General features: G+C 48.1%; 1 protein-coding gene across 3 annotated transcripts; it reads left to right on the top strand.

Annotated features, from left to right (window-relative positions):
* Positions 1–2,400: 2,400 nt before the first annotated feature.
* On the top strand, positions 2,401–14,760 carry RNH1 (ribonuclease/angiogenin inhibitor 1). 3 transcript variants are annotated; one of them, XM_021555144.3, is made up of 10 exons: positions 2,401–2,654; positions 6,033–6,138; positions 7,778–7,948; positions 9,646–9,816; positions 10,430–10,600; positions 11,365–11,535; positions 12,030–12,200; positions 13,137–13,307; positions 14,047–14,217; positions 14,434–14,760. In XM_021555144.3, exons 2-10 carry the CDS (start codon positions 6,053–6,055, stop codon positions 14,519–14,521), a joined length of 1,371 nt encoding a protein of 456 aa, XP_021410819.1. In that variant the 5' UTR covers positions 2,401–2,654; positions 6,033–6,052; the 3' UTR covers positions 14,522–14,760. The 3 variants fall into 3 exon arrangements, with proteins under 3 accessions (XP_021410819.1, XP_021410818.1, XP_021410820.1); XM_021555143.2 differs by lacking the exon at positions 2,401–2,654 and adding an exon at positions 4,406–4,478; XM_021555145.3 differs by lacking the exon at positions 2,401–2,654 and adding an exon at positions 4,589–4,671.
* The last annotated feature ends 45 nt before the right edge of the window (positions 14,761–14,805 follow it).

Raw genomic sequence — 14,805 nt, 5'->3', positions numbered from 1 at the left:
TGCTACCAGCACCTGTTTATAACCTCCTTTTTTTTTTTTTTTTTTTTTTTTTTTTTTTTTTTTTTTTTTTAGCTCCTGAGGCATCAGTTAAGCCACAGTGTCAGGTTCTCCATTCTAGCTCCACAGATACTTTGCTCCCCAGTGCTTAATCAGCCCACTGACTCTTCAGGAATGACCCAAGTTTTGCATTTCCTCACCCTACAAAGCCTTACTTCAAATTTGCACACAAACTGAAGGAACAAATGGCTTCCAGCAATGGATCAAGTAGGATATAAACAAATCACTCACTGCAACAAATGGAGCTGGGCAGATGCTTAAAACTCACGGTTTTGATCTCCACAGCTGAATTTATGGAATGAATTTGCTGGTACAGATCACATAATCAAGTTAGAAAAAGATCTGTCACTACTCTTAGAAGTTTATTGTCTTTAATTACCATTAAGTATATGCACAGAGGCATCATAAGAGCAGAGAGGACAGAACAGGAAACTGCTAGAAGGGGAAGAGGCAGAGTTTTCAGTTTACACTAATGGCCTTAATTTAAGTGTTTTTTTGTAAGTTTACTCTAGGATTGTGTGCATAAATTTAGTTTTAAAATAAAGTAATCTTAAATGCAGAGAGGCAGCAGGGGCAAGATGGGCATCATTATGCTCTCCCTCCCTGCTACAAAGGCCAAAAGAGGGAGAGGATCTAAAAAAAAAAAAGAGGAGATAAATTTGAATGAACGCAAAAGGATAATGGGAAACTGTGATAAAGAGGAGAACACAGGGCAGATGTCACTGCCAGACTCCTCAAGGCATCTTTAAGGAATCAGCCTGAGCCTGTACAAATAACCAAATGGACATGCCTTCCATGTCAGGAGTCTTCCACTGTTTCAGTGGCAAGACATTCACAGGTATTTCTCACTTGTGTTTGCTGTTGGCTTTCTGAGCCCCATTTTGTATCATTTCCTCTGGATCTGTGTGTATCTCGATGAGCAGGATGGCCTGGTCCTGCATGCTAGGAAAAAGGCAATAGATTTTTTCCAGAGATGCCTTTTGTTGTCCCCACAGTGAGGGCAGCCAAAGGGTACAAAAGCACATAACCTTTTGGTAAGGCTATTTGGCCTATAAATATAATATTTCACCAACACAGACCAGAGTGTATTGGGAGTTTTGCCCAGGACAAGAGGTCTACAGAAGGTCCATGTGACATAAACCTCTCTGAAATCACTAACAAACACTAGACTTTGTCCTTTAGAGACTCCTGATAAGTGCAGTGAAGTGGGAACCAAGAGCAGAGAGATGCCAGCAATGGCTGAATAGGAAATGACACCTTTGCTGTCGGATCTTCAAATTGCCTGGTTGACTGGGAGATCTGCCAGCATAAACTTTCTTCCTAACACTAGTGGTCTTCTGAAAGCATCATGCCAAGCAAAAAGGGCAGAGACATCCTTCAATAGCCACAGCATCCCCTCCATTTGCCTGCCAGGGAGCATCCTAACAAGCACCAAAGCCAGGAGCTCAGGCCATCCCCAAGCTCTTGCCTGTGCTTCAGCAGGTTTCAGGTCAGACCCAGAAGCACAAGGACTAGCAAATTCTTTATGTGGATGACCCTGTTTTCCTGAGAGGGAATAGGGAAGAGGTGAATTCTCTGGCTTTCAACTCTCTTCTGGGCACTGAGGAAGGTGGGTTTTAGCTCACTGAGCTCTCCTGGTTCCAATCTCCTTCAGGAGAACTGTAATAAATGCAGCTGGAGGGAAAGCCTCTAGTGTTTCTCCTGTGACTCAACAAAGGCTCTGTTTCCCAGGACATCATTCTACCATCATCTCTGTCAGCATCTGCAGCCACAGAAGGGAAAGACAAATCTGTCCTTCTGCTACTGGATCATTTTCAGACTATTGAAAAATTAATTCATCTTCACACCATTGAGAATGGGGGAAGAAGGCACGTTACTTCAACCCGCAACTTTTGTGCAATACAGCTTGAGTGAAGGCAGGGTTTTCCTTGAGGAGGAGAAGAGCCTCAGTGGGAATTTGGGAGGAGAAGGTTGTAGGAGTGAGGTCCATGCTAGCTGCTGAGGGGCAGTTTTAGGGAGACACAATGAGGACTGTGCCCAAGGGACCCTTCCTGACAGTGTGAGCATTCAGCTTGTGCAGAAGCAGGGGACTGACTGCCTGTGCCCTAGCCCCTGCTGGGAAGAGGGATGCAGAGACCCCAGTAAGGTGACAGGTAATGTGCTCAGCATCATTCCTAAGCCTGGCAGAACAGGCTTGCCTGGAAAATGGAGAAACTAGGCAAACTTCACCATCTCTACCCACACTTCAACACTGTGGTGGCCTCATTTTCGGATGGATCCTTCAGTGGCAACTACTCCTTTGTTCTGTGCTAAACCATGGCAAGTGGCCACATAATCCAGTGCGAGAAGTAAAAGCTGCCTCTGTCACCATCAGGAGCTTTTTGCACCATTTGCTTAGTCACAAGCCAGACATAATCGTGCTTGCTCTGCAAGGCCCTGAAGAGCTGCCACGAGAGGAAAAAAGCCGTCAGAGCCCAAAACTGTTTCCCTCCCTCTAGCAGGCACCATGTGTACGACAGCAGAGGTTGCGTGGTAACGACAGCAGGAAGGCGCCGGCTCTGCTCCCCTCGCTGCTGCACAGAACCGACAACAGCAAGGTACGTACCAGCGGCAAAAGCAGGCTCTGAAACTCCCGAAACTTTCCCTCCTGCTTTCCGGGGAGGAGCACGGAACCATTTCAAAGCCCTGCTTTGTAGGGAACAGCTGCTTGTGCTTAGTTGAACTGTTGTGTGAGCCAGGGTTATGGAAAGAGGGTGTTTGTAGGTAGAAAAAACTGGGGAGACGCTGAGATCTTGGGGGTGGAGGGAGAAAGGCAAGTCGGGGTGTCGCCTAATGCCTCTCGGCACTTCAAAACCTTTCTTTGTTCGGTCTTGTGAAAATCTGAATGAGCTTTTACCGAGGTTAAAACTACCGGGAAACAATAGGGAGGGAGACAGGGAGTAGCTAGCAGGCGGAGGAGGAAGCGAGCCAAGGGATGACGAATGCCTTCCAGCCCTGACCAAGCGCTGCCACCCTCGCCCTGCCACGGGACGGATGTGCGGGACAGCCACTGGTCACTGGGGTCAGTGGGGGCAGTGGCACGGGGAGAGCCCGGAGCGCAACAGGCCTGGCAGCAGCACAAGGCCGAGGCGCCCATCCTCCACTGCTGTCACAGCTCCGTTCCAAAGGGCTCAGAGAGAGAGGCCTTTGTGCCAGCGAGGTGCAGCTCTCTGCCGGTGTTGGGCTGATGAGGGACACAGATACGAGAAGATGCGTCGTGGATAGACTGGTGCCAGGGATGGGGAGCAGGGGCTGCCAGGCCCTCCGAGCTGGCCTCCCGTGCACAGCTGTCTGGAAGATGGAAGTCAGGGAGACCACTGAGGATATTTTTGTTGTTTCCAGTTCAAACAATTCCTAGTTCCGTGCTCCCTGGGGAAATCTTGTCTCCCCTAGCTGAGATCTTGCCACGGTGCCTCTGCTCTGGGTGATCTGCATGCATTCCCATCTTGCTCCAGGTCCTGGCACACTGCAAAGGTTGCCCTCTCAGCTGATTGGTACACTACCTCATCTTCTGTTTGATACTGCCACCTTTTGTGCATCCCCTTATGATAGGGATTTCTCTTTCTCCTATTTTGTTTCCTGCGTATCCCAGTGCTCCTCCTCAGGGGGTATCAGGGAGGATGGGAAAAAAAGGGCAACAGGATATAGGAGTAAAAGGAAAGGGAGGGAAAAAGGTCGAAAATAGAGAAGTTGGTGAGAAGATGAAAAAGAGGAAAGACAGAGGAGGAGAGATAGCAGAAAAAAGGAGGGCAGAAAAAGGAACAAAAGAGAATGGTTAAAGAGAAAAATGAGAGAAGAGAGAGGGAGGAAGAGAGAAGTGAGGGAGGGAGGAAGAGAGAAGTGAGGGAGGGAGGGAGGGAGGGAGGGAGGGAAGGAAGGAAGGAAGGAAGGAAGGAAGGAAGGAAGGAAGGAAGCAAGGAAGGAAGGAAGGAAGGAAGGAAGGAAGGAAGGAAGGAAGGAAGGAAGGAAGGAAGGAAGGAAAAACTAAAAAGTTAAAAAAAAGGAAGTGAGGAAAATGGAAGGAAGGAGATATGAAGGAAACAGATAAAGGAGAGTGGAGGGGGAAAGCAAGAAGGGAAAAGAGAGGAAAGGAGGAAAGAAGGTCAGAAAAGAGGGGGAGAGGGAAGCAGGGAGAAGTCAGGAAAAATTTAGAAAGGGAAAGACAAATGGAAAAGAGAGGGGAAAGGGCGTTAAGTGTCAGAGAGGGCATGAATAAATAGAGAGGGGGAAAACGGAGGGAAAAAGGAAGAAAAAGGGAGAGAAAGAGGAAAAGGGGGAAGAAAGGGGAAAAGGGGAGGAGGGACAGATCCTGCTCCTCCCCGCCGCGATACGAGGCGGAGCCGGGCCGGAGCCGGCGGCAGCTGCGCGGTGGCGGCGCGGCGGTAGGAGCCGGGAGCCGGGCCGGGCCGGGGCGGAGGGAGCAGGGAGGGAAGAAAGCCTGGGAGGGAAGAGCGCTGCTTGCGGTGCGGGAGGCGGCGGGGCGCGGCGGCAGCGGTGGCGGCAGTGCCTCGGGGTAGGACCGGGCCGCTCCCGGGACCCCGAACGGAACGGGATCCCTCCTCGGCTCGCAGGAAGGTGCAGAACTCGGGGCTGCGGGGAGAACCTCTTCTCGATCCGGGGGGGGCTAAAACGGGAGAGTGCCCGAGCGACGCGGCGAGGGCTATGGCAGTCCGGCTGCCACTGTCCCCTCGCGTGTCGCCGCTGGCTCCGATCCCCATCAGCCCGCGACACGTGGGGCTGTGGTGCGGTCCCGCGGAGGCCGTGGGCCGGGATTCCCGGCAGCGCTCGCGTTGGGAAGGGAAGGGCCGAGGCCGGGCAGGTCGGTGCGCTCTCGCTGCCGCTGGCGCCGTGTCCCGGTCCGGCCGCGGTTGCCGAGCCCCTCCCCACGTGGGTGCCGGGTTTGTTGTGGGCGCGCCCTGACGGCAGCGCTGGTGCGCGCCGGCCTCCGAAAAGCCAGCTTGGGGTCCCCGCGATGTTACGGCGGCAGGCAGGAGGGGACTGGAAAGAGGGACGACGGTGGCTGCCTGCAGCTTACATTCCCACGGAATAGCTCAGGGATTATTTCTTTTTCATGCCCCGTAGTCTGAGTCATGCTGGCCAAACCAGGAGACCAAGGCTGCATTTTATCACCTACTACAGCGGTGCCTTTAACCCCATCCCTTGTAGACTAAACCTAGAGCTCAGCTACTGGCCTTGGCATGTTTTTGTGCACGTTTATCTGGAGCTGTTCTGCACAGCGCTGTTTACATCAGTTCAGAAATGCAGTTTTACTGCAGACCAAAAAAAAAAAAAAAAAAAAAAAAATCTGCTTACCAGCTTCTCTGTACTTGGATTTGCCCGACCAGAGTGATCTTTCAAGCCTTGGATGTCGAATTGGGGAGGAACACTTCTCCAATCCATGCAAGTTCCACTTCTCACATACAGACACATGTCCAGCAGGGTTTTTAATTTGAGTCCAGGCAGTTCTTATGCTTACCGTTCTCATTCACACAAATTATCTCAAAAATACCCCAATTTTAAGTACAGCTTGAGGGTCCACAATGGGTAAAGTGTGCCATGCTGGTGGAACTTGGTGTCTATGTGGCTCAGCAGTGCCACAGTGAGTAGCACCAGTGCCCCTATAAAGCTCCTTCTGGTTAAGCTCCTGTGGAGGGGGAATGCCTTATTCTCACACAAGCAACCTCCAGATAACAAGCTTTTGCTGTATCTCTTCAGGATTCCTCTGCTTTTTTCCTCTCAGAGGAAGGCCTTCCCAAGTCCCAGACAAAACCATTCCAACTCTCTTGGCCTTATACTGGTATTTGCAGGTTTTGGAAAATTATAATCTGTCCCCTTTACATAGTATGACTCATGGCTGAAAACTGGGGGGATTGAAGAACATTGTTGCTTCTCAGTCAATTAAAGAAAAGGTGGTTTTATTTTGTTTTAATTTTCAGGTCTTATCTCAACTGTCAAAATGGAGCTTGACATCCAGTGTGAAGAGATGAGCCCATCTAGATGGGCTGAACTTCTGACCACAATGAAATCCTGCAAAACCATCAGGTAGTAACTAGTTGTGTACCCTCTCTTTTGAGTAAGAACTGTTGCATTTCTCTCCTATGCTTTTCATCTTCAGAACTGTTTGACCTGGGACTTAGAAATTGCACAGCAACAGGAATGAGTCTACCTATTTTTATCCAGAAAGTTAATTTAAAGGGTGGATAAACCCCTGTCCTCTTGCAAAGCTCTTTGAACTACAGATATATATCCTTTGGTATGAAGTAATGTTGCCCTGTTTCTTGGTGTGCCATAGAGCTCAGCTAGGTAGTGTGATTTAAATATTTGACCACCATTTTGGCTATTCTACCTTTGTCTCAAGAGGGGCGAGACATCTCTCTGTGCTAATTAGGTTGCACACTCTTTGGGTTGAAGGCTCAATGCTGTCAAGTGATTTTGGCTTCAGTAGTCAGGCACAAGCCTTGCACCATCAGCTTTTAATTCTTCAGTTGACCTTCAGAAGTACCAGCCTTGTTTGTTGAGCGAGCAATGGGAGGAAACCATCTCCTGGGGTGTAAGGTGTAGGACAGGGCCCAGAAGAGTTGCTACTGCTATCTTCCCCCTTTGCTGTTTGGGAATTCACATTTCATGGGATGGCATCATCCTGCTGGGGCTGGAGAGGTTGGGCCATTTCATGCCAGCAGTGCCTCAGAGGGCATCAGACTTGGTGAGGGCAACTTCCTTTTGTTTTGCAAAGGAGCCTCTTGCAGGCAAAGCTTCATGGGCCTGGCCTTGACTTCCCAAGGCCTGCCTTGGGTGGCAGAAGGCAGTGGGATGGTTGTCTCCTGGGCAGAGGCTGGGCTGCTCCAGAGGCAATGGATAAGGGTGACTGCTGCAGGGATGCAGGGATTGTTTCATCAGTGTTGAACATGATCTTATTGGAAGTCATGTCTTCTTGCTGGGGGAGGGAAGGAGAACCCTCCTAAAGCCTCAGTTTTCATACTGTTGTCTAAAGAGAAATGACTAGACAACTTTTGGCACTCCTGGCTGTGGCTGTGTCTGTACGGTTCTTAATGACACCTTCTTTTTGCTCTGTGTCTTTTCTGGCTCCCTCTATACCTCCCTGGCTGTCCCATGGTCCTGATCCTTTCCTTGGCTCTCCTTTCAATTAAATTCATCTTCATCCATTTAGCAGCACCTAGAAGAATGCTGATGTCCCATGTGGAAAGCTGCTCCTGAACCTCAAACTCAGGGTTTGTGTGCTGAGATTCCTGCTGGAGGGAGATGGTGCAAACCAGCATGACTCACCTGCAAGACATCAACCTCCTGATGAGTGTCTGTGGGACTGCCTGCAGTTCTCAGTGCAGAACCAGTCTGACAGCCTGTAAGCTGGCAGATGGTTTGTCCTGTCACTATTTAAGTGGAGGTGCTGCCTCCAGCTGTAGGGGGATGATTTGTGCCCTCCTCTGTGCAGCACAGAGGAGGAGCAAGGCTTGGGAAGCTGCCCTCCAGCCCGTCCTGTGGTGCAGCCCAGAGCACACCTTGTTTTGGGCCATGCAACACCCAGCAGGTCCTGTACATACTTATGGAGTCATCCCAAGAACCGCAGGAACATTGCCTACTCTGCTTTCATGAACAGTGCTCCAGCCAGGGAGAGCAGAGCAACTCTGAGTTCTAAAGTGCTCCTTCTCTCCTTGTCTTTCAGGTTGGATGACTGCAATCTCTCCAGCAGTAACTGCAAGGATCTCTCTTCCATCATCAATACTAATCCATCCCTCACAGAGCTGAAGCTGAACAACAATGAGCTGGGAGACGCCGGTGTTGAATACCTGTGTAAAGGGTTGCTGACACCAAGCTGTAGCCTACAGAAGTTATGGTAAAGCTCCACTGATTGTCTTGCTCTATCATGCTGTCACAAATGAGTGTTGTGAGGTCTCTTACAGAATCACTGGCAAAGGCAAGTTTTATATAAAAGTGAAAGCACAACAATTTGTTGACAAGGTTCAGTCTACTACTTATTAGATGGTTAAAGTACACAGAGAAAAAGCAAACAAAAATCTAATGTTAATAACCAATGTCAACTGAAGAATTATCTACATGGAGATTGGGGGAAGGGTCAGGACAGGAAAGGGTGAATAAAGAAGACAGTCCTTTTGAATTCCAAGGTTGAGAATCCTAAACTGAGTTCTGGACTGGACCAACACTTTAACAACTTAAATTGTTAAATTTAACTTTTAATTTAAAAACTAGAAGTTAAAACTTTCAGGCCTAATCAGCTTAACAGCACTTGATTAATAGCTTGAGTTAAACAATTTAACAAAGGTTCATATAGAATTTACTATAATGCAACCATAACTCACAGGCCAAACATATACAGTCCATTTGCTTTAGCATATTCCCACTCACAAGCACACAAACCTAAAGGACTATGTACAAGGTGCTCACCTGTGGAAAATTCCCCTCAAATTCAGTGAAGGACTCACATCTGACATGCCTTTGAAGTTGAACTTCTGGGAGTGGTGGTGCTATCCCAGGATCCGTTATCATTCAGCAATCCTCAGAATGCAGCAGACTGGAGAGTTCCCTGGCTCTGGGAGGCATTTTATAGAGGCACCCACCACATTATAGCATTAGTGGGCTTCCCTCAGCAACCCTGGTGCAGGAGCTTTAGTCAGAGCCAGTGCCTGCTGCCTCTCCTCCTCAGAAGCCCTCAAAGAGGGCTTCTGCCTTCCCTGTCCAGCATCTCTTCTGCAGGGTGCAGTAGTCCTCCAGCTCCTGAGGGGAATCTGGGATCCTCGGGACACTTCCTTGTGAAAATCATTTGCCTTTTAGATGAGATATTAAAGTCCCTGTGCCCCCTGCAATGTCGACTCAGGCAAATAGAAAAAAAGTTGACTGTGAAGCTGATGAAACTGCAGCTCTCTGATGGTCCTTCAAGAAGTAACTGTGGTACTCCGTACTGAAAAACTTAAGTAATTTTTCAGAGTTCGTCCTAGGCTTCAGACTTCTCCACATGCTCAAGTAACAGCCTGGATTAGTGTTTTTCAGTTCTGTAGAAATAAAATTGTCCATTTTTGGGGTTCTGCTAAGGTGCCTTAAATAAAAGAGAAACCAAATAAAAAGGAAATAAGAGGAATATAAAGAATTAGAGGAAATAAAAGAGCAACCAAACCCAAGTCAAACCTCCCTGCACATTTCTAGAGGAGGCAAGAAATCATAAGATGTCTTTGCTTTATCTCTGGGGTCAGCCTCCTCATATTTAAACCACATCTATAAACCAGTTGTGGGGCTACCTGTAGGGTGAATCCTTATTCTGCTGGAGATGCTGTATGAGTCATTACACTGAAGGAAGCATGCAAGCTATTGTTTGTGGCACAGGTGTAGTTGATAAAATATTATGGCACACCTGTAAAATAATGGTACTAACGTGGACAAACCACTTCCTAGAGGATTATGCACCATCAGAGCTGCGGTGTCTTCCGAGCTCCAACCATAGCAGACAAACCTTTCTGAGAAGAGCCTCTGTAATTCTAGGAGTGCATTTCCCTTTCCCCTGTTGCCTCTCTCCTGCAGGCTGCAAAACTGCAATCTGACGAGTGCCTGCTGTGAGACCCTGTGCTCTGTGCTCGGTGCCCAGCCATCCCTGACAGAGCTGCATGTAGGGGATAACAGACTGGGAACTGCTGGAGTGAAGGTGCTGTGCCAAGGGATGATGAACCCCAGCTGTAAGCTGCAGAAACTCCAGTAAGTAGTCACTGGGCTTTTTCGGTCATCAGACAGGCCATGTTTGCTTTTCCCTTGACATGGGCAGGAGTTTTGTTGCCAAGTGTGGATTTGTTCTTGTTTTACCTGAAATTGTCATATTTATTCATGCTGGTGGATCTTGTGGGTTTGGAAGTCAGGTGTCTGTTCCCATAGGGTCTGTTTAGCCCTCCTGGCAGTGGTGGCTGTAAATGCAAGACCTCTCAGATGCCCAAGAAACATCAGATTCTGCTGCCCTTGGTCCTTGTTTCATGACTGAGCAGGATCTGGGTGTATTTGCAGCCAACTCTCCCTGGGCAGGCACAGAGCTGAAGCTCTTGATGGTGTTGCAGTGCAGAGCTCAGCCCTGTCCTCCAAGCTGCCTATACACTGGTTTAATGGAGGCCTAATGTAAAAATTGGTCTTGCTAGGGTTCCCTGGGATCTAGTTTAAGAATTAATGTTTCTTGAAGTGAGCAGAGAGATGCTGTTAAAAACTTACAGTTATCTCTGGTTTTATGCATTGCCTGATCTCAACACCAGGCTCAGCTGATTCTTGTTGGTAGCAGAATGTGTAAGGAGGGTTGTCTTTTTTGCCTGGACTTTTTTTCTTGCAGGCTGGAGTACTGTGAACTTACAGCTGATATTGTGGAAGCTCTCAATGCTGCTCTGCAAAGCAAGCCCACCCTGAAGGAGCTCAGCCTGAGCAACAACACGCTGGGAGATACAGCTGTAAAACAGCTGTGCCAGGGTCTGGTGGAGGCAAGCTGCAACCTTGAGTTACTACAGTAAGGAAGAGCTGGTCATCTCTAATGGCAACTAGTGCTGCTGCTAGTCATACCATCCACAGGACAGAAAAAATTGTTGTCAGGAATACCTGAAATGTAGGCCAGATTTTTGCTGGCTCAGATTTATGTAACTGGAAACTGCACACAAATGGCTGGAGCTTTTAGTTTTGGAGTTTTTGGCACTCCCAAGTTAAACCACCACTTACTAAAGGAGACTGCTCACCTGTGTGTCAGAGCAGAGGAACAATCACCCTCAGCGGCTCTAGTTCTTAAACTGGAATTACCAGCCTGTTGAGTATACTTATTCAGAGACCTTTTTTGCTACAAAACAAAGGTGCTGGGTTTGGCCTCATTTCTGTGGTAAAGACCGTGCAGGGCTTTCTGGGAAAAGCACAATTCATTTTATCTTGCCCCTGAGGTTCAGCAGGGGTTGGCTCACCAGGGACTCACTGCATGATGCTGCCAAAAGTTCCTCTTAGAAAGGATAACTGATAAAAAGGGAAGTTTGGCAAGAACGATCCTTGTATTAATGCATATGAATGGCTGGGTCAAAGTGCCCTGCAGCCTCATGAAATGCAGGAGCACTGTGATACCTCACCCAGAGTCCCATCTTGGACATCTGTATCTTCTCTGAACCTTGCAGGATGTGGCAGTACGAGCTGCACTGGTTTGCAGCAAGGACCCTTCTCAGTCTGAACTGGGATATCGGGGTGTATCTAACAGTGGGTGTGGAGCAGCAACTCCAGCTGTGCTTTTTCCTGCAGCCTGGAGAACTGTGGCATAACCAGCGACAGCTGTATGGAGATTAGTGCTGTTCTCAGGAACAAGTCATCTCTGATGGATCTTTCTGTGGGGGACAACAAGATTGGCGACTCTGGTCTGGCTCTGCTATGCCAGGGACTGATGCATCCTAGCTGCAAAATCCAGAAGTTGTGGTAAGGGTGGGCAGAGGTTTCTTATATCCCTTCTGCAGTTTCTGAGCTGTTTAGGTTGTGTTGTTGGTGTGCTCCAAAGTGGAAATTTCTCATTTACCCTTTATGGTCAAAAAAGTGTCTCAGCTGCAAATTAGTTAATTCCCAAAAACTGGATGGAGAACACAATGAACAAATAAGACCACACTGAAATTACTTGGATCAAATTCTGGTGAGAGGGCAAATATAAGTTTATGATTGCATTGTTTTGGCTTCCAGTTGAGTTAGCTGTCTACTAGAATTGTATATTTCTGTTTCTCTTTTTTTTGTGTGTTACAAACAGAGCTTTTGGTGCAGCAAGTGGAAAGTAAGAAAAGGAGGAAGCTGTGTGGTATGATGTATGAAAGGATACAAGAAAATGATATAATGTAACCACAAATTTAGAATACTAAAACAGGACTCTGTTTTCTAATCTAAGTAATTCTTGGGAGAAAATAACATTTTGTTCTTCCCTGCAGGTTATGGGATTGTGATCTCACAAGTGCTAGCTGTAAAGATCTCTCCAGACTCATCAGTACAAAGGAGACCCTCACAGAGATTAGTCTGATAGACAATAACCTGAGAGACTCAGGGATGGAAATGCTGTGTCAGGCACTCAAGGATCCCAAATCTAAGCTTCAGGAGCTATGGTGAGCTGCTGTCAAGTTTCACATATCTACTGCCTTCTTTGGAGGCCTCACTGAAGAAAGATTTAAGGTGAAGTAATGCCCACCCAGATAGATCCTCATTTGTGATGGTTCCATAAGCAAATCCTGCTGGTTGTTACTGAAAGGATTTATAGAGTTAAAAAGGGCTTTTCTAGACTTAAGGACTTGAAAAGGATTTGTATTTCTAAACTCGTAGATACTTTGAAGATGTGCCCCATAACAGTTATCCTGTTACAACCAAGAGGAAACCAAGCATCACTTGCAGAGCTTTTAATTAATTGTTTTATCATGCAACAAATGATAGTTAAGAGACTTTGAAGTCTGTAAGGCCTGATGAAATAGCAAAATGAGTGCTGTGATCAGGTATCTCAAGCTGTCCACTGGAGCTAAACTCTCTCACTGATGAGACAAAAGAAAGCTCTAGTGACATTAAACATTTCTCATCATCCTGTTCTGTTGATTGTCTTACCTTTTAGGCTAGAATGGTCTAGGAGAGGAAATCTGTTCTTTCACTTAGAATTTGAATTTTCCTGCATTGGCGATTCAGCTCCTGCCCCAGCTGGGTTGTTCCCCTGCCCTGGTGGCCTGGAAGTCAGTGGGGTGCCTCAGGAGTGCACAGTGGAGCTAGCAGTAACTCTCAGAGGAAGACATTTCATCCTTCTTTGTTGCTGTGCTTCTTGGGCAGGTGCCTTTCCTAGGTGCACACTCCAAGACAGACATCCCACATAAAGGGTGGGAGAGGTGCTGCCTAGAAAGGACTGAGCAGATAGACATTGAGAGGAGTACAGTGATTGCAGGGAAGCCCTGCTTCCTCTGTTCCCACTGTCTGGGTTCCTGTTAAATAAATGTAAAGAAGTGAACAATGCCTGATAGTCTCTAGGTGTCCCACCTGGATCTCATCTCACTTTTGCCTTGCAGGGTTAGGGAGTGTGGGCTCACCACTGCTTGCTGCAAGGCTGTCAGCTCTGCTCTCAGCACCAACAAGCACCTGAAAGTACTGCACATAGGCGAGAACAAGCTGGGAGATGCAGGTGTGGAGCTGCTGTGTGAAGGGCTGATGCACCCCAACTGCAACATCCAGTCCCTATGGTAAGGTGCAGTCTCAGAAGTTGTCTTCTCTCTTGCTGTCTGGAATCACCCTTTGTCTTCTACTTCCATGGTCCTTATAGGTGCCAGCACAAGTGCTGGTCCAGCCTCACTAGAAGGAGCAGGCAGCCAGCTGGAGCATCACCTCCAGCCCTGGGATGGGATTTGCCTTCCCCATGGGCCTGTTCCCTTCCCAGCTGGGCCCAGCTCTGGGCTGTGTGATGCTCAGGGCCCTGTGCTTGTTCTCTCCATGCAGTTGCACAGAAGCCAGAGCTGTGCTCTGATGCCTAAATTCACAGTGAGTGAGTGAAGCAGATGGGTCATGGGAGACATCAGTACAATTTGTAAGTCTGTCCCAGAAAGTGTCTTTTGACCACTTAAAGCTACTTGGTCATCAACTGAGAGGCCTCAGTTGCCCTCTAGAGAGGTGGTTGCAAGTCTCAAGTATAAGAGAAGATGATGCATGATGGTGAAATTTGGAATAACTTCAGTGGGTTCCTTCTGCACTCATAGCCACACGCTGTTATGCTTTAGGGAGGCCTTTGAGGTGTTCAGCAGTCACCACGAGGGCAGTGGCCTCTGTGCCAAGACCACAGGCCAGCCCCTGCTGATGTCTCGGAGGTGCCATCTTTGCCGGGATCTCTGGTCCATGCTGGGGATGTCCACACCTGCTGCCCGGGTGTGGGCAGGGCTTCCTGGAGCCAGGGCTCACCGTGCTGGCCTCTCCCTCCTCTCCCTGCAGGCTGGGAAACTGTGACCTGACAGCAGGCTGCTGTGCCACCCTCGCCACCGCCATGGCCACCAAGCAGTGCCTCACTGAGCTGGACCTGAGCTACAACCCTCTGGAAGACGAAGGCATCAGGAAGATCTGTGAAGCCTTGAAGAAGCCCAGCTGCAACGTGCAGCAGTTAATGTGAGAGATGGTGGTAGCCGTGGCAGGGGTGGGAGGCTGGTACTGTTGAGAGACTAAGGGAGTTCTGGGCTGTAAAGCCAATTTCTGGCTGCTCTTAAACCTAGATGTGGCCCTTCCTGGCATATGACCTTCTCATACTGGCCAGCTGTACATTTTGCTCTTTCCTTAACAGGAGGATGCTCACTAAATCTCGCTTGCCTTTTTGTTTTGGTGTAGTTTGTATGACATTTTGTGGAGTTCTGAAGTGGATGATGAACTGAGAGCCTTGGAAGAGTCCAAGCCTGAAGTGAAGATCATTTCATGAGAGGTGACTGCCTGCAGAACAACGTCAAAGCAATGTCCTCTTCTTAATCTGAACTTTTCATATGTAAAACTAATTAACTTAATAGGGAATTTTCTTGTACCAAAACCATTTGTGGATTCCCTGAGTGGGTGTTTGGGGAGTTGATAGACCTTCTCCGCGTCTCTGGATGTACTAACTCTGAGACTCATGAAAGCTGCAGCATCACTATCCTTGAAATAAACAATTACTGTCTTGTAGAAGTGGGTCTCTAGCCTTTAGGAGCTCTTTAATCCTATAATCCCTTC

This window comes from Lonchura striata, chromosome 6, assembly GCF_046129695.1.
Source record: "Lonchura striata isolate bLonStr1 chromosome 6, bLonStr1.mat, whole genome shotgun sequence".
NCBI classification, from domain to species: Eukaryota; Metazoa; Chordata; class Aves; order Passeriformes; family Estrildidae; genus Lonchura; species Lonchura striata.
Note: the sequence above shows the minus strand (reverse complement) of the source record. Positions and strands in the feature narration are given on the sequence as shown.

Excerpts from the sequence above, each read along its gene's own strand:
- RNH1 (XM_021555144.3), top strand. The coding sequence starts at position 6,053 with ATGGAGCTTGACATCCAGTGTGAAGAGATGAGCCCATCTAGATGGGCT. Across the intron at positions 6,139-7,777 it reads AAATCCTGCAAAACCATCAG|GTTGGATGACTGCAATCTCT; the intron begins GTAGTAACTAGT and ends CTTGTCTTTCAG. Across the intron at positions 9,817-10,429 it reads TGTAAGCTGCAGAAACTCCA|GCTGGAGTACTGTGAACTTA; the intron begins GTAAGTAGTCAC and ends TTTTTCTTGCAG.